Raw genomic sequence first — 18,616 nt, forward strand, 5'->3', positions numbered from 1 at the left:
TGTGTGTGAGTGTGAGTGTGTGTGTGATCAAGAGAGAGAGAGAGCATTTAATCATTTATTTATCAGTAATTTCTGGAAATTGCTCTTGTTTTATTTATATACACACACACACATATATATATATATAGATATATATATATTTCTCTCACTCTCACTGATATATATCCCTCTTCTCTCTCTCTCTCTCTCTCTCTCTCTCTCTAACCTCACATTGCTTTTGCTGCCCTATAGCAGATAGTTTAAATATAAAAGATTCCCATAAACACAAATAGAGGAACTTACAGTTATTTGATGCAATTTTCGTTTTTCTTTGAGTGAAACTGTTTTGTTTTGTTTCTCACATTATTGGACACTTTAGGCTTAGAAAAACAAAAACATTATCTTGATATGTCATTCCCAATCAACCGCTCGCCATGCCCAAAAAAAAGAATAGAAAATTAATATTTCTGGGACAGCGTCATAACAAAGTGAGTTTGAGTATAATGATTCTTACTTAATAGTCTTTGTCCCATGTTCATTGTGTTGATAACATTTTGATCCTCACCTAAAGTGCATAGGTCATACGGTAACACAATGAAACAGGGCATTATTCAGGCACAAGCACGTGCCAAAACAATTGCTCCTCTTTTATATATATACACACAGGGTATATTTGCACTATGCCAATTTTAAAAGTATATTGGTTTTCTTTGGAAATGCACAAAACATCATATGAATACAGTATTTTAGCCTATAGTATGTTTGGATTGAATGTAAATGTGATGAAAGTGCATTGTTTAGTTACATAATGTGGAGAAATGTTTGTAGTTTTCAGGAACCAGTGCAGCAATGCTTCTGCAAAGCGGGAACTCCCTAGAAATATGCTGAGATTGCATTATTCACAGCTGTGGTTTAATCAAAGGTCTTAAAATTTGAAAACTCCTACCAAGTAGAAAACATTTGATTGTCTGTTTTTAAAGGAGAACACCACATATGAAGAATTCCAATATGTTATTTCCATGGCTAGAAGGTTGAATCGATAGCTGATGGGAACATGAGCTCCTCCCTCTCTCTCAAAGCCGGAAACCAGTGAATTAGTGCTGCAATCAATTACAAGTCGGAAGTTGATACTTCCAAGTCTGTATTCCTGACTTAAAACCGAAATGCATCCCAGTGCATCTGCGTGGGACATTAAGGACTCCCGTAGGACACACTCAAAGAAATGACTCATTGGATGAACTCAATTAAATTGTTGGCAGGTTTTCCATCCAATAAGTATATGCAACTCCAACTCAAATTTAGCACATCAGTGCAATACAATTTAATTAAGTTAGTCCAACTCATTTGTATCAAATACATCTAAAATCAAATAACGATATTAATTAAATTAAATTAATTTATGTTTGTCCAACTCAAAATATAAACTAACTAACTAACAAAATATGCAAACTCCACACAGAAGGAACTCCCCGACTGGGAATTGAACCCACGGACCTCTGGCTGTGAGGCGACAGTGCTAGCCACTACACCACCATACAGCCTTGAATATGTGTTCACCTCATGCAAACAACAGATTTTCAGAAGGCGCATGCGCAAAGGGTAGTCCTCAATGAAACACATTTATTCTGAGTTGATACGCACACCATCTAACCTAAATAAATCTAATAAATGAAAGTATTCATACATTTTGTGTTACACCCATGAAATATAAATATCTATTTTTGTAATTGATTTATTTAAATGTATCAAACAATATTTAAATGTGTCACCTCGAAGAAGGGCTTGAATCGTTTTTGTGAGTGTAACCTAAATAAATCTAATAAATGAAAGTATTCATACATTTTGTGTTACACCCATTCAATATAAATATCTTCGTTTTGTAATTGATTTATTCAAATGTATCAAACAATATTTAAATGTGTCACCTCTAAGAAGGGCTTGAATCGTTTTTTTGAGTGCACCGATGGATCTCACCTGACTTGAATTAGTGTTTATTTCACTCTACTGCGTCCGTGTGTTTTTTTATTTCCGAGTATGAATTGCAACATTAGTCTCAAACTTGTGATGTCGTCGAATATAAAGTGTGGCGCTGCTCCAAAGATAATGCATGAAAGATTATGTGGACGCATATAATGCATTTTTACTTTCTTTTTTTTAATGCAAAAATGATTTTTATTTAGTTGTATGGACACAGTAAATGTACCCAGACAGTGAGCATCCCCCTGGGTGGTCTCAGTGTCATCCAATACATCTTTCACTATTCATTGTTGCTCGAGCATACACACTTTATACCTGATGACATCACACATTTGAACACTATAGAATAAGATAATCCATGTAGTGCCTCCATCACGCTTAGTTTCCCCATTAAACATGATCCATAATCTTATGATGTGCACACTGCTTCAGTAACTACAACACGAGGACTGACAAGTGAGAAAAGACAGTGGGAACATATGTGGGGATATGTTGTGTGACAGATGTGGGGAAGTCAGCCTCAAATAGAAAACAATGTAGCATAAAGCATTACAAGTATTACATAACATGAGCAGAAGATCAGATGCTCCTGCGGGGCAGAAGCCTATATGTTCTGTTATAATAATAATAATAATTCGGACTTCTATAGCGCTTTTCTAAATACCCAAAGACGCTTTACAGGGAACAAGAGACAGACAGAACAAACAAAAAGATAGCAGACAAGATGAACAAACAGGAACAGTAACGTAAAGAAAGGAAAACAAACTGGGGAAGATGAGTCGTATCAGGGTAAGGGATTAGCAGGTGAAAGCAATTTGGAAGAGGTGTGTTTTGAGGGCTTGCTTAAATAAAGGTATAGGGTGGGTGTTCCCTAACGAAACTAAACATGCAATAAGCACACACACACACACACACACACACACACATACACACACGGATAAATTCCTCAAATGTTTCCAGATTTGCTTCACAAAGTGAAATCTCTGCCGAAACCAGCAGCAATTGTTTGTGATGACATAGTTTCAAGTTATAATGCTAAATATAGTGCTGGGGGGGATCTGTGTGTGTGTGTGTGTGTGTGTGTATGTGTGTGTGGGTGTATTTTCCCCATCTTTGTTGGGTAATCTGCTGATGCTTTCATCAGTCCTGCCAAGCCTCTCTGTTTTCGCACCTGTCATAAGAGGAAGTGATCCAACCCGCCGTGACTCCCAAGGTAAGTGTGTGTGTGTGTGTGTGTGTGTGTGTGTGTGTGTGTGTGTGTGTATGCAACGTAACCACCTGCGGCATTAAGGGCAGAGTGACTGACGTGGTTCAAAGAGAAAGATAATCACTCAGGCTGTGCAGCAGAGGAGGTGTAGCTGCGTCAAATAAAGCAGGACGTTTGTCCAGGACGCGGTTTGTTTGTTTCCCTTGCAAAACAAAAAATAACCACAACCACGTGTTTGGACTGCGGGTTTGAAGCGTGGAGTTCGGTATTGTTGACGTCGCCATTTTCGTTTTTTTGCAACCAGTGAAAGAAAGTGACCATGTGCGGAGGAGTGCGTAGGGTATGGCTTTCGTAGTGGCTACCTGTCAATCACAAGGTAGACCCGCCCTAAAGCATACCTGCTTTATCGGCTATCGCTCTAATGGGACCATCTTTTAGAAAAATACTTGAAACTGGATCATGAATTCATAACCTAAGGCTTGCTTTAAATATGAATCCATATATTTGTGCACACACACGTATGCATACATACACCATTTTCATTTCCTATAGTTGGATAATCTGAGGTCAGGATTACGTCTGGGCCTTTTGAACAAAAATTGAAAACCACCATCGTGATCGGCTGGACTTTTTTCAAAGGGAAGTCACTGTCACTGTTTTCACTTCTTCGCAATATCTCTCTCTCTCTCTCTCTCTCTCTCTCTCTCTCCCTCTCTCTCTAACCTCACATTGCTTTTGCTGCCCTCTATAGCAGATAGTTTAAATATAAAAGATTCCCATAAACACAAATAGAGGTACTTTCAGTTATTTGATGCAATTTTCGTTTTTCTTTGAGTGAAACTGTTTTGTTTTGTTTCTCACGTTATTGGAAACTTTAGGCTTAGGGAAACAAAAACATTATCTTGATATGTCATTCCCAATCAACCACTCCCCATGCCCAAGGAAAAGAAAAGAAAAGAAATATTTCTGGGGCAGCGTCATAACAAAGTGAGTTTGAGTATAATGACTCTTACGTAATTATCTTTGTCCCGTGTACATTGTGTTGATAACATTTTGATCCTCACCCAAAGTTCATAGGTCATACGGTAACACAATGAAACAGGGCTGCTCTGTTTCATGTCCATGTGTTTTACGATAGGCATTTATCAATGGATTATCCACATGTGTTTTAACTGTGTAATTACCAAATATAAATGAATACGTAATTGTTAAGTCAATGAATACGTTTTTTTGGATATGTCCTATGATGCTTACTTAAAAATATCAAAGGAAATAAAAATGGTCGCTATAAGATTTACAGATATGACGAAAAATAATCCAAACAGTGGTATCTACATATAATTACCCTCTAATCCTTTAATTACGGTTACATTGTTTTGTTTTACTCTAGTTGTTCAGGTTAAACGTACAATATGGAGAAATATATATCTCATATTGCATAATGTGCGTCATTCGTCACGCGTAATTGATGCATTTGATGTACTTCCTCTCATCTAAGGTGTAAATTATTATTATTGCCTCACCCTTAACGAATGGCCCAATGGGCACAAAGAGAGTGGAAGAGAGAGAGGAAGAGGAAGAGTGAGAGACGGAGAGAGTGAGTCTGTCTGTTGCACAACCAGTTTGGAGTTTTCCGCCGTGGGACATAACTTCCAGGTGACGGATGCCCCGCGACGAGTCCGGGCGAGCCCTGCAGACTCTGTGATGAAATTCAAAATGAGTAAAAAAGACACTTTACTTTGACATCGAGGCGGCACGTGGCGCGGGGACCACCCTAAACACGGCGTGTCAACTTGTGGACGTACTTACTTCCCCCACTCTCCGCAGCTCCGCACATGAGGAGTTCAAGTGCGCTCCAAAGTTGCTGATGCCAACAAGTTATTTACTTCCAGAGCTTCCACCCAGCAGCCAATCGTCATGTTGGATACATTTGCGATGCAGAGCGCCGGCGTGGCCGTCTCCAGCGCGGAGCTCCAGCTCAAACTGACCGACAACAAGAGCAGCCCGGCCGCAGCAGGGATGGGGATGGAGAAGGACAACGAGAAGAAACTCATAGAGATAACTGGTCCGGCTTTATCCAAAAGAAAACTTCTGGTCGGCTTAGACCTCCTCTGCCTCTGCCTGGGTAAATATCAGAATGTACCAAAATACTGTAATTTCACTTGTAACCTCCTTTGTTGAAGTGGACCAGGATTGAACTCAATATGTCCAAAGCACCTGTACAAATTCATAATCAGTATTACATAATGTAACAGTTGTTTGGTGTGAAGTGCTGAGACGACTCTGGCCAATGAGGCCTGGTGTGGATGCTGTTGTTTGCAATGGATTGCAGCAAGGTGTTTCTGTTATTTTGTCCACTCATACATAAACTAAGTCAACAGACTAAAATCTCTTTTTAGCTATGTATGCATATTTAAAGCTGAAACAAATAGCGGAAAGAATCAATTAGTGGATTTAATAAATGTGTAGGTCATTTCTTAAGCACAGCTGCAGATTATTCACTGCTCCAGCTTCTCAATTGAGAGGATTTGCTATTATCTCATGTGATACTAACTGTGAATATATATAAAAGTCTTGAGTTGTTTTGGTGAGAAAAAACAAGATCTGATCCTCATGGGCGTTTTCCCCATTTGCTTCTATTTTATTATTCAACAATTAAAGCAATCATTGGCTATTTTTAAAATGTTTAAACTACAGGTGAGCTCCCTTAAAAACTTTCATTAATTTCTACGTCGAGTATCTGTGCTGATGGTGAACTTCTATCATGTTGAGTTCTTTTCTGCTTTGTTTCCGTCCCTTTTTATTTAGTCAACAAAGACAGTGACTACCTTCAGGTATGATGAGGGTCTTTATATGAGCAGCAACACCAAGTTTATATAAGAAAGAAGGGAAGGAAGTTTTTCAAGTTCTGTCTCCATCTGCATGTATATCCCTGACTCTCTCTCTCTCTCTCTCTCTCTCTCTTCCACTCATACGCGTTCTCGAGCTCTCCGTGCCAGCTGCTTTGTGCATTGCCCAGGGAATTCTGCAGTTTCCATGACAACCTCCAGTTCTCAGGGTAGAGCCAGGGCCAGGGGGAATTGTATTTGGTATAAATAAATACATGCACGTTTCACTGTGTGTGTGTGTGTGTGTGTGTAATTGTTGTGCCCTCTTATGGTCCCTATATATGACTATACAGGAGGTTATATAATGTTGGCTAATTAGAAAAAGCTGGACATAGAGTTAATCTGTATTAACAACATATTTGACGTGTGAAGAAGGGAGAAAGACTCTCTTTATATGTCTCTCTCTCTCTCTTTCTCTACTCTATGTGTGCAGGCATGCAGGACAGAGACAGAGAGAGACAGAGAGAGGTATACATAGATACAGAGAGAGAGAGAGAGAGAGAGAGAGAAAACACTCAAGAGAGAAACAGAGACAGTGAGAGGCTGGTTCTGGCTCTGGTGTGCTGCGGCATTTGCTCTTTGTTTTGTAGGGAAGAGAACTGTCACAAACAACCCCCCTTTCGCTTCTCATTATCTGAAATACACACACACACACACACACACACACAAACACACAATTCAAAGCATTTATTGCAGAAAAAAAGTCATGGTTCCCACCCTTATTTTCCTATAAAAGTATTCCTCTTTAGATCTTCCCACAGTCTCCTCATCTCATATTCCCAGTTTTATTATACCCATGCATTTCATGTCCCCTCCTTCTTTCGAGGGCGTGCACCGGTGCTCGCTATCCGACATCAATGCCGTTGTCTTACTGATAGAAAAAAAGGATCTAAAAAACAATTGTTTCTTTATTGAATCAGCTTTTGTTGGTTTTAGGCTATATGTTATCTCTGCACAGTTATTTGCTTGCTGCTTGTGTTATAATTAGGGATGGGTATCGTTTGGGTTTTTTCCGATACCGGTGCTAAACCGGTACTTTTAAAACGATACCGGTGCCTAAACGGTGCCTGAACCGATATTTTTTTTTTTAAACGCACAATGAGGACATTAAAAACCTCTTCGGCCATATTCCCTGTAGAAGCCGTTATCATGGAGCACTGACAAACAACGGATATCAGACTGTTAACATACACAACACATGTTCTCCATTATATGAGGTGATATGTATTGTCATGTGCAGACCTTATAGGGTTAATCCTGTCACTGTTTTGATGGGCAAAGAGAACAACCAATCAGAGGTACTGAAGATGACACGTGACAAATAAAGTTTTGCTTCTGACAGCGAGAGTTACACTGAAACAAAGTGATGCCCCACGGTCTTTATTCCTCCGTCATTATATTCCCGGTAACACCGGGTATACAGCCGGGATCGCTGGACATCAACACATCTGCTAGCAGACTGTCACGCTCGTAGCTAGCGCTAGCTACGAGCTAACTTAAGCATGGTTATAATGGCTAATTTATTATTTCTTGGCCTACTTTTATGAATGCAAGACTCTCTCCCCCCTGACATCAGAAACATTGACTCTATCACTTTATTCAAAACTCACCTCAAAACTCACCTTTTCAGGCAGGCCTATGGCTGACCTGTTCCCCTCTTGGTTGCTCTGCTGCAGCCTGTTCTGCTTTTTAACTGTTTTGCTTTTTAACTGTTCTGCTTTTTAATTGTGTCCATTTTTAAATATGTTGTACGGCGACCTTGAGTGCCTTGAAAGGCGCCTTATAAAATTAATGTATTATTATTATTATTATTAATCAACGATACGGTATTAATCTGAGTTCAGGCTGCTCGTCATCATCGGTCTCCACGTGTTCAGGGGGACCGGTGACGGTCTCCTCATCGCGTCCAGCTTGACGCTGGTGTGCTCGACACGGCCTCACTAGTCACACACGGCTCAGCCTCCGCTGTCAAAGTTAAATATGAGAGGCTCGTAACCTGCTGACAGGGCGGAGTCACCAGAGAAGTTCAAAACAATAGTTTTTTTCAATTTCAATCGGCTCAGGCACCGGAAAGAAGCACCGAAATGTGCGTTGCGTTTCGGTCCGAGTAATACCGGTTGTATTGGAACCGGTACCATATTGGCACCGGGTTTCGGTACCCAACCCTAGTTATAATCAACATTTCAGTTTGAAGAAGTTTGTTTTCTTTAGTTGAGAGTCTACAGCCATGTTATGAGCTGAGGCTGTACTTTGGCCTAGCGCCGCCGTGAGCTAAATGCTAACAATGCTGCTGATGTCAGCGTTACGTGCTAATGTTAGCAGGCAATTGTTTATTGTCACGTCGCAGTTTAGCGTGTTAGCATGCTAACGTTTCCTAGTTAGCATTAGATACGGCGTAGAGCTGAGGTTGAATGGCATGGCGTTGGGTTTTAAAGGCTCTCTCACCAAAGTTTGGGGGGTAACTAAAATGTTGGCCTCATGACGCAAGATGAAAAGTCAATTAAGTAACTTTCATGTTAAGTATTGACAGGGCTCTCAAGTGTCACGCATTGAGCGTGCGACTCACGCATTTCGGTCTTAAGTCACGCACTCCCGCCACACATCGTATTTCTCACGCTGAAAAAAACTCTCGGCTATTTAATGTTTTAATGTGCCGCAGCGCGCAAACATGAGCCGCGCTGCCCTCACCGTGGAGGAATCGAGCGCTCCCCTGGAGTTCTGCTGTGAGGAGCCACTTATCAGCCAATCAGAAAAAAGAAATGGGCTACACAATAGCCAATCAGAAAAAAACCGTATCTGTTGTATCTGGGTAAGATTTAATCCAGCAACCAATGAAAATAAAGCATCCTGGAGTTGCGCGCGACTGACTGATATCCGAAAATTTCGTTCTGCGGTGGGGGGGGTGCTGATTCAATTCAATTCAATTCAGTTTATTTGTATAGCCCAATTTCACAAATTACAAATTTGTCTCGGAGTGCTTTACAATCTGTACACATAGACATCCCTGCCCCAAAACCTCACATCGGACCAGGAAAAACTCCCAAATAACCCTTCAGGGGGAAAAAAAGGGAAGAAACCTGGAGGAGAGCAACAGAGGAGGATCCCTCTCCAGGATGGACAGATGCAATAGATGTAATGTGTACAGAAGGACAGATTTAGAGTTAAAATACATTCAATGAATATGACAGAGTGTATGAATAGTTCATAGTAGGCATATTCCACGATGGAGACCTCCACGATCCATCAGGCAGATGGCGGTGGGGAGGAGTGGGCGGAGTCTCAACAGTGGGCGGAGTCTCAACAGGACAGTGGCGTAGTCATGAGCAGGAATTCCACGACCCAGACGATCCATCAGGCAGATAGATCTATGCCGTCTCATAGGGTCCGATGACCCCATGAGACGTGAAGTCAAAAGGACTCGGAGAGAAAGCAGAGTTAGTAAGGTGTGATTGAGAGATGAAAATTCATCCTTAAGGAGAGAAAAAAGAGGAGATAGGTACTCAGTGCATCCTAAAACGTCCCCGGGCAGCTATAAGCCTATAGCAGCATATCAAGGGGCTGGACCAGGGCAAACCTGATTCAGCCCTAACTATAAGCTCTGTCAAAGAGGAAGGTCTTAAGTCTACTCTTAAACGAGGTGACTGTGTCTGCCTCCCGGACTGAAATTGGAAGCTGGTTCCATAAAAGAGGAGCTTGATAACTAAAGGCTCTGGCTCCCATTCTACTTTTTAAGACTCTAGGAACTACAAGTAGTCCCGCATTTAGTGAGCGTAGCTCTCTAGTGGGGCAATATGGTACTACAAGCTCCTTAAGATATGATGGAGCATCACCAATCAAGACTTTGTAGGTTAAGAGAAGAATTTTAAAAGTGATTCTTGATTTTACTGGGAGCCAGTGCAGAGCAGCTAGTGCAGGAGTGATGTGATCTCTTTTCTTAGTTTTAGTGAGAACACGAGCTGCAGCATTCTGGATCAACTGGAGGGACCTAAGAGATTTATTAGAGCAGCCTGATAATAAGGAGTTGCAGTAATCCAGTCTCGAAGTAACGAACGCGTGAACCAATTTTTCTGCATCTTTTTGAGACAAGATGTGCCTGATTTTTGAAATATTACGTAGATGAAAGAATGCAGTCCTTGAGATTTGCTTTACGTGGGAGTTAAAGGACAAGTCCCGATCAAAGATAACGCCAAGATTCTTTACAGTGGTGTTGGATGCCAGGGCAATGCCATCTACAGAATCCACATCACCAGATAATTGATCTCTGAGGTGCTCAGGGCAGATTAAAATTACTTCGGTTTTGTCTGAGTTTAACATCAAGAAGTTGCAGGTCATCCATGTTTTTATGTCTTTAAGACATGCTTGAATTTTACAGAGTTGGTTGCTCTCCTCTGGTTTTATCGATAAATATAGTTGAGTATCATCTGCATAACAATGAAAGTTTATGGAGTGTTTCCTGATAATATTGCCCAAAGGAAGCATGTATAAGGTAAATAAAATTGGTCCAAGCACAGAACCTTGTGGAACTCCGTGATTAACGTTGGTGGTTATCGAGGCGTCATCGTTTACAAATACAAATTGAGATCGATCTGATAAATAGGATTTAAACCAAATTAGTGCCGTGCCTGAAATGCCAATCGACTGCTCCAGTCTCTGTAACAGGATGTCATGGTCAATGGTGTCGAATGCAGCACTAAGGTCTAACAAGACCAGCACAGAGATGAGTCCTTTATCTGCTGCCATTAAGAGGTCATTTGTAATTTTCACCAGTGCCGTCTCGGTGCTGTGGTGTTTTCTAAATCCTGATTGAAATTTCTCAAATAAACTATTATGATGTAAAAAGTCGCACAACTGATTTGCGACCACTTTCTCAAGGATCTTGGAGAGGAAGGGGAGGTTAGAGATCGGTCTGTAGTTAGCCAACACCTCTGGATCCAGAGTGGGCTTCTTCAGGAGAGGTTTAATAACAGCCACCTTGATGGAGTGTGGTATGTGGCCTGTTAGCAGAGACACATTGATAATATCTAATAGAGAGCCGCCATTTAAAGGCAAAACGTCTTTAAGCAGCCTCGTCGGGATGGGGTCCAAGAGACAGGTAGACGTGTTCGAAGTAGAAACCGTTGAAGATAATTGGTCACGGTTGATGGGAGAAAAGCCCTCCAAATATACACCAGGGCATACAGCGGTTTCCAAGGCCATTCCACTTGAGGACAGATTGGCACTGGTTATGGGCAAGAGAATATTAATCTTGTCCCTAATAGTTAAAATCTTTTCATTAAAGAAGTTCATAAAGTCATTACCACTAAGGTTTATAGGAATGCTCGGCTCCACAGAGCTGTGACTCTCTGTCAGCCTGGCTACAGTGCTGAAGAGAAACCTGGGGTTGTTTTTATTTTTTTCTATTACAGATGATTAATAGTCTGCTCTGGCATTACGGAGGGCCTTCTTATATGTTTTAAGACTATCTCGCCAAACTAAGCGGGATTCTTCGAGATTAGTTGAACGCCATATGCGTTCAAGCTTTCGTGACGTTTGCTTTAGTTTGCGGGTCTGAGGGTTATACCAGGGAGCAAACCTCCTCTTCCTCACTGTCTTCTTCTTCAGAGGGGCTATCGAGTCCAGTGTCATTCTCAAAGAGCCTGTGGCACTGTCAACAAGATGATCAATCTGGGACGGACTAAAGTTAGACCAGGAGTCCTCTGTTTTAATAAAAGTGTATATTCTTATATTGAGACGTGGTATCGAATCAAATACAGAAGGAATCGCTTCTTTAAATTTAGCTACAGCACTGTCAGTTAGACATCTGGTGTAGAAACTTTTGACTAACGGAGTACACTCCGGTAGTATAAATTCAAAAGTTATGAGGTTGTGGTCTGACAGAAGAGGATTCTGTGGGAAGACGTTCAAATGCTCAATGTCAACGCCATAAGTAAGAACAAGATCAAGCGTGTGGCCAAAGCTGTGAGTGGGTTTCTGTACTCTCTGACAGAAGCCAATCGAGTCCAACAAGGAGATGAATGCAGCACTAAGGCAATCATTATCAACATCCACATGGATATTAAAATCTCCAACAATAATAACTTTATCGGTTTTAAGAACCAAACTTGATATAAATTCTGAGAATTCAGATATAAACTCTGAATATGGACCTGGTGGCGGTACAGAATCACAAATCGAATTGGCTGTAGTGTTTTCCAGGTTGGATGTGAAAGACTAAGAACAAGGCTTTCAAATGAGGTGTAGTGTAATTTTGGTTGAGGATTAATTAATAGGCTCGATTCAAAGATGGCTGCTACTCCACCTCCTCGACCGGTGCCTCGAGGAATGTGAGTATTAATATGACTTGGAGGAGTCGATTCATTCAGGCAGACATATTCTTCATGGCTCAGCCAGGTTTCAGTTAGGCAACATAAATCAATGTGATTATCTGATATTAAATCATTTAGTAACACAGCTTTAGATGACAGAGATCGAATATTTAGGAGACCACATTTAATAGACCTATTTTGTTGCACTGCTGAAATAATGGTGTTAACTTGTATAAGGTTATTGTGTACGACTCCTCTTCTGCTTACTTTTGATTTATTTAATTGAAGTGGCCGTGGGACAGACACAGTCTCTACTCTAAAGTCATGGGTGGGTAACTGCTCGAATGGAAGAGCAGAGAAGGGTGTTAAACTACAACTCTGCTCCCAGTTCCTGATCTGAACCCTGGGTTGTCATAGATTAAGTCCGTGATCAACTTGGTCATATTCGCAGAAATGAGACGCGCTCCGTCCAACGTGGGATGAATGCCGTCTCTCCTCATCAGATCAGGTTTTCCCAGAAAGTCTTCCAGTTGTCTCGTAGCCCACATTATTCGCTGGGCACCACCTCGACAGCCAGCGGTTGAAAGACGACATTCGGCTATACAATTCGTCTGTCTGCAAATTTGGGAGAGGGCCAGAGAAAATTACGGTGTCCGACAACGTCTTGGCATAAGCACACACCGATTCCACATTAATTTTAGTGACTTCCGACCGACGGGCTCGGGCGTCATTACCACCGGCGTGTATTACAATCTGACTGTATCTCCGCTTGTCCTTAGCCAGCAGCTTCAAACAAGACTCCACGTCGCCCGCTCTGGCCCCCGGGAGGCACACGACTCTGGTCCGTGGCTTCGCTATTTTCACGTTCCTGACTATAGAGCTCCCGATAACCAGGGTGTGTTCCTCAGCGGGTGTGTCGCTGAGCAGGGAAAACTGGTTGGAAACGTGAAGTGGTTGGTGCACAGCGGGCTTCTGTGTAGACTTACTACTCCTGCGAACAGTTACCCAACCATCCGGCTGCACGGTTACCGCCGGGGAACAGCTAACAGCTGACTGTAGCTCCGCGCCGACTACGGGAGAGGGCGGGCTAACTAGCATAGCTGTCTGAGCTTCGATAGCGCGGAGCCGTGCATCTAACCCACTTAGACCTGCCTCCAACCTAGCAAATAAACTACACTTGTTGCATGTATCGTTATCATTAAGGGAGGCAGGGGGATAACTATACATGAGACACACTGAGCAAGAGGGAGCGGGAGGGAGAGAAGAAGAAGTCATGCTCGCTGTTGAGCTGGCAACCAGAGCTTACCGGAAGAGTGAGATGATGCGTGGAAATGTCACGCTTGCCTGTCTTCAAAACTTGAGAGCCCTGTATTGAACAGATTGTGGTGATTATTTTTCGGTTTGGGTACATAACTACAAACCTCGAGAATCAATTTTAAACCCTTGTGCACCCACGTAGAGACCTTCACAGGATTAAGAGCTGGAAAGACAAGCATGCATGTTTGGTTCTTCTTAAATTGCATTTTTTTCATCCTCCAGTTTGACTCCCCTTTTCTCCTCCCACGCATCATCTCCACTTTCCCATCACAAAGAGGAATGTCTACACTCCCACTGGGGGATCGTCGGGCTGTCAAACCATCTCCCTTCTCTTCCTGTGCAGCTTCCATCCCGTTCTTTGCGTGTGAGCTGAAGGCAGTGAGTCCCTACAGGAGGGGCTTCATGTGCGGGGACCCCAGCATCACCTTTCCTTATCTGCATCGAGAGGCCATACCGGATGAATTACTCATCGCCGGTGGCATCGTCATCACGGGCCTCACTGTGAGTCGTCGGCGTAATGATCGTCCTTGTCGTGCCGGTCCAAGTCCGTTATTTGTTTTTTGACAGGATGTGAGGACGGGAATGCAAGACGACGGTTCTGACTGTGTGTCCGCCTCCAGATCGCCCTCGGGGAGAGCTACCGAGTCCGTTTCCGCGGCGTCAGCTCCAAGGCCTTTGTGAGGAACCTGTATGTGTCCTGTCTGTACAAGGAGCTGGGCTGCTTCCTGTTTGGCTGTTGTGTCGGCCAATCGCTGACCAACATGGCCAAGCTGAGCGTCGGGCGGCTGCGACCGCACTTCCTGTCTGTGTGCGGCGTCACCTATGCGTCACTGAACTGCACGCCTGGAACCTACGTCGCAACGGTGACCTGCCGCCAGCCCGACCACCGGTTGGAAGAGGAGGCCAGGTGTGTGTGTGTGTGTGTGTGTTATTATGTAGTTTACTTTTGTTGTGTGTTTTTCTAAATACTTCTCCATTTTTTTAGGATGTCCTTCTTCTCTGGTCACGCTTCCTTTGCGATGTACACATTGCTCTATTTAGCAGTGAGTATTATTTATCTCTTGATCTATCACACATTTTCTCCTGCACACACACACACACACGTACACACACTGGCAAACACCAATTACTGTCTACAGTTTCCAATTACCATCGCTCTATAAAAGAGAGAGAATGAATAAAAAACAGGGAGCCATCATCCGTCCAGTTAACAGCCGAAAGCGAGGGAATGAAAGAGGAGAGGGAGAAAGAGAGGGACTAAAAGAGGAGAGGGAGAAAGAGAAAAGAGGGACTAAAAGAGGAGAGGGAGAAAAAGAAAAGAGGGACTAAAAGGAGAAATGGGACTAACAGAGACAGCTTTGTTCTGCTGTGGGAGGAGTGCGACCTTGCCTCACTGCCGCCCTGCTCTCCTCTATTGTGTGTCTGTGTGTGTGTGTGTGTGTGTGTGTGTGTGTGTGTGTGTGTGTGTGTGCAGGCTCCTTTATTTATATGTGTTTATGGTAGCTTGTGTGTGTCCCTGAGCAAGTGACTGATGGAAATGTGTGCATTCAGCATTATAATGTGTGTGCCATCTTGTGTGTGTGTGTGTGTGTGTGTGTGTGTGTGTGTGTGTGTGTGTGCGTGTGTGTGTGTGCAGTCGTGGCTTGCTTGTTAAACAGGGTAAGAAGGGAAGATGAAAAACAAGGCACCATCAAGACCGCGATCACCATAACTTTAAATCATGGAAGCACTGAATTGTGTTCAGTATTCTCACGTTGCGTCTCGTGACTCTGGAGGGACGTTGTGTCGACTCGGAGATGTTCATACGTTAAGCCTCTCCTCCATTCTCAGACAATAGCCGGTATTTAAATAATAACCGTACCAATTGCGATAAATTTGCATTTGACAGAATTTATGTTATAAAGAGAGAGATTCAATAACAAGGATGGATCCCCAACCCAGACCCTCCGGGTCCCCCAGGCCTCACATCCTCTGTGTAGCAATGGAGTTTGTGGCAGTTTAATATAGTATATGCGCAACAAAGAAAAAGACTAAACCCAAATAATAAGGGCATTAAGGACAAAATGAGTTCTCACATATTCTTAACTGTACTCTAGCTGATCATTAATAGTATTGAATGACTTACAATTTACCGAAATCTCATGTTTTGCACTAATTTGCCTTCACGCCTGCACGGCTCCGGGTTTTCAGCCGCATTGGAAACAAAAAGAAGCTTCAACTCAAGTCTTTAAGGGCATTCGGGCAAAATCGTGAGGCATCGAGTCAGGAATTTAAACAAAGCCGCCCCCGGCTGCTTAAACGTGCCCTGTCCGATCAGGGCCACAGGTTTCACCAACATGAGTTATTAGGCCATGTATTCAATCAAGTTACCACAAATTACATCCATCCATCCTATACTTACTATTTAACACATTCAAAGAGCAAAGTGGTGGTTGTGGCATCAGTCTGTCCTGATTATAATAATCCACACAAGGTAAACGTGTTGAGTTATTATTGGCACAAATCGCATCAACTGACACGTTTGAAACAGGAAAAATGGACAGGACACACACATTAAACATTAAACAATTTACTTTTCAACAAGGAAAAGAAGTAGAAACGCTGGGAAGCCAGCTATAGTGAGCAGGGAACGAGAATGAGGAGGGAGACACGACGATTGGGTAACAAGATAACGAGGACTGACAGAGCTGATGGGGATAGACACTAAACGGGTGTACGAAGGAAGACTTGTGGAAACTCAAAATATAATCAAAGACAAGTCAGTTGTGCTCAAATATATGTATTTATACTTACAATGGGGATAATTAGGAATACAGTGAAGCTCAACCTCTAATATGTGTTTTAAATGAATACCTGTCTCGTAATAGAGTATGACACAAGACTTCTAACTCAGGATTTCACCTGTTAAATGTTAAATAAGCCACTCGTGAATCATGTATACCGTAGAACCGGGTTCATTATTTACAGTAACAGATGGTGACCTTATTGTTATGTGCAATAACTAACGTGGATTTTTTTTGCCACGTAGTTTTACCTCCAGGCGCGGTTGACGTGGCGCGGGGCGCGGCTGCTGAGGCCGTCTCTGCAGTTCTTCCTGGTTCTGCTGGCGGTCTACACGGGTCTGACCCGCATCTCAGACTGCCGGCACCACTCGTCCGACGTCCTGACGGGCTTCATACAGGGAGCCCTCACTGCTTACTGGGTGGTCAGTACAACCTTTCCTGCTTGAGCTTGTGCATGTCCACATGTCGACGTCGGTTTAAATCTCACGTGTGCGTGTGTGTGTGTGTGTGTGTGTGTGTTTGTGCGTTTGTGTGTTTCCCAGGCCTTTCACATCTCGTCCATGTTTAAAAGCTCCGGTTCGGATCTGTCTCCGACCGAGACCCCGGACAGCCCCTTGTCGCCGCACCACACCGTCTGCTAAACCTCACCTCCACCTCCACCCACATGCGGCCTGTAGCTTACCTTGGATAGACCAGACATTTGAAGAACGTGAGACCATTTCCTGTGAAGTCAAACCACATACCTCATTTGGACAGTGCGAGAGAGAGAGGGAGAGAGAGAGAGAGGGAGGGAGAGTAGAGCTCTTGACGTATACTGTATGTGGCTCATAAGACAAACCATGTGACCTGGGAGCCTGTCCTGTTGTCCATGTGCCTGACCTTAGCTTCACATGCGATACTTACCTGTGAGATGAGACGGCAGCAACCACTACCACTCTACACCTGTAAATATATACAGATTTGTACATTTCAAATGATACTGTAAAAGCACTTTTAGATTTTTTTCAGTATTAGTAATTAACACTTTATAAAAAATTGCACCGTAGGATGTCAAATATTTTATACAAACATGTAATATAAATTGTAATGTAGCTTTTTAAAAAATTTTTTTACATAAACCCAGTGAATGGAATGGATGGTGCTCAAGTAGCGAGAAGGAAACTCATGTTCCTAATGTGTGTTCTCATCGAGGCTGTGTCTGTCCGTTTGCATTCAAAGACGTCGACACAATAGATATAATCATGTTTAGCTAGCTCTCAGATATCCCTCTAATGCTAGACTATGTTGCACAACTACTTACCACTCAAAGAGCACACAGATCATTAAATAAAAATGTCTTTTTTTTAAATAATCATTGTCTCGTTAAAGCTACTACAAGGAATGTATATGTTGTGTTGATGTTGGCGGTCCCTGTGCACAAAGGGTGTTTGCCATGTCATTTTACTGCAACAGGGTCTGACAGTCTTTACGGCTCAGTCCTGGTTCTGGTTCCCCCGTGCCTCCCTTCACTTCAGCAGCGCGCTCTGGGTCTTCAGCATTGTGGCATGTGTCGGCTCCCAGGACGGGCTGAGAGGTAAGGCGATGCTCTGCTCCTCGCCGGCGGAGGAGACTCTGTTGCTAGGCGCTGAGCCGTCCTCCTCTGACAGCCGGACGTGGTCTGTGGGTGTAAGACTGCCAATGACTGAATATTTAATATCCTCCCCTTCTAATATCGCTAACATGCAATATCTATTTTGCTGTGGTACCTTTTTTTTTTTGCATCCTGGGCTTGGAGTCATCCAACACCATGATGACAACAGTGAACGGTTTAAAGAAGAGCGTTAGCGTTATCATCCTGGTGTCGGAGATCACAGCCGGACTTTAATTCTTACTTCTGACTACGCAAGACAAATTATTGCATAATCTTTTAAAAGACGATGACTCCATTCTAACGTACACTACCGTTCAAAAGTTTGGGGTCACTTAGAAATGTCTTTATTTTTCAAAGAAAAGCACAGTTTTTTCAATAAAGATAACATTAATCAAAAATCCACACTATACATTGTTAATGTGGTAAATGACTATTCTAGGTGGAAACGTCTGGTTTCTTATGAAATATCTCCATAGGTGTATAGAGGCCCATTTCCATCAACGATCACTCCAGTGTTCTAATGGTACATT

At 42.7% G+C, this 18,616-nt stretch overlaps 1 protein-coding gene across 1 annotated transcript; it reads left to right on the forward strand.

The window, feature by feature from the left end:
* The first annotated feature begins 4,803 nt into the window (after positions 1-4,803).
* Positions 4,804-17,574, forward strand: LOC130189482 (phospholipid phosphatase 3-like). The gene is made up of 6 exons (XM_056408292.1): positions 4,804-5,288; positions 14,017-14,174; positions 14,294-14,580; positions 14,659-14,716; positions 16,702-16,878; positions 16,999-17,574. The coding sequence occupies exons 1-6, from the start codon at positions 5,081-5,083 to the stop codon at positions 17,095-17,097; spliced, it is 987 nt and encodes a 328-aa protein (XP_056264267.1). The 5' UTR covers positions 4,804-5,080; the 3' UTR covers positions 17,098-17,574.
* The last annotated feature ends 1,042 nt before the right edge of the window (positions 17,575-18,616 follow it).

Source organism: Pseudoliparis swirei, chromosome 24 (assembly GCF_029220125.1).
Source record: "Pseudoliparis swirei isolate HS2019 ecotype Mariana Trench chromosome 24, NWPU_hadal_v1, whole genome shotgun sequence".
NCBI lineage: Eukaryota > Metazoa > Chordata > Actinopteri > Perciformes > Liparidae > Pseudoliparis > Pseudoliparis swirei.

Coding starts and splice junctions, on each gene's coding strand:
- LOC130189482 (XM_056408292.1), top strand. CDS start 5,081: ATGTTGGATACATTTGCGATGCAGAGCGCCGGCGTGGCCGTCTCCAGC. Junction 14,175..14,293: donor TCGTCATCACGGGCCTCACT/GTGAGTCGTCGG, acceptor GTCCGCCTCCAG/ATCGCCCTCGGGGAGAGCTA. Junction 14,717..16,701: donor ACACATTGCTCTATTTAGCA/GTGAGTATTATT, acceptor TTTGCCACGTAG/TTTTACCTCCAGGCGCGGTT.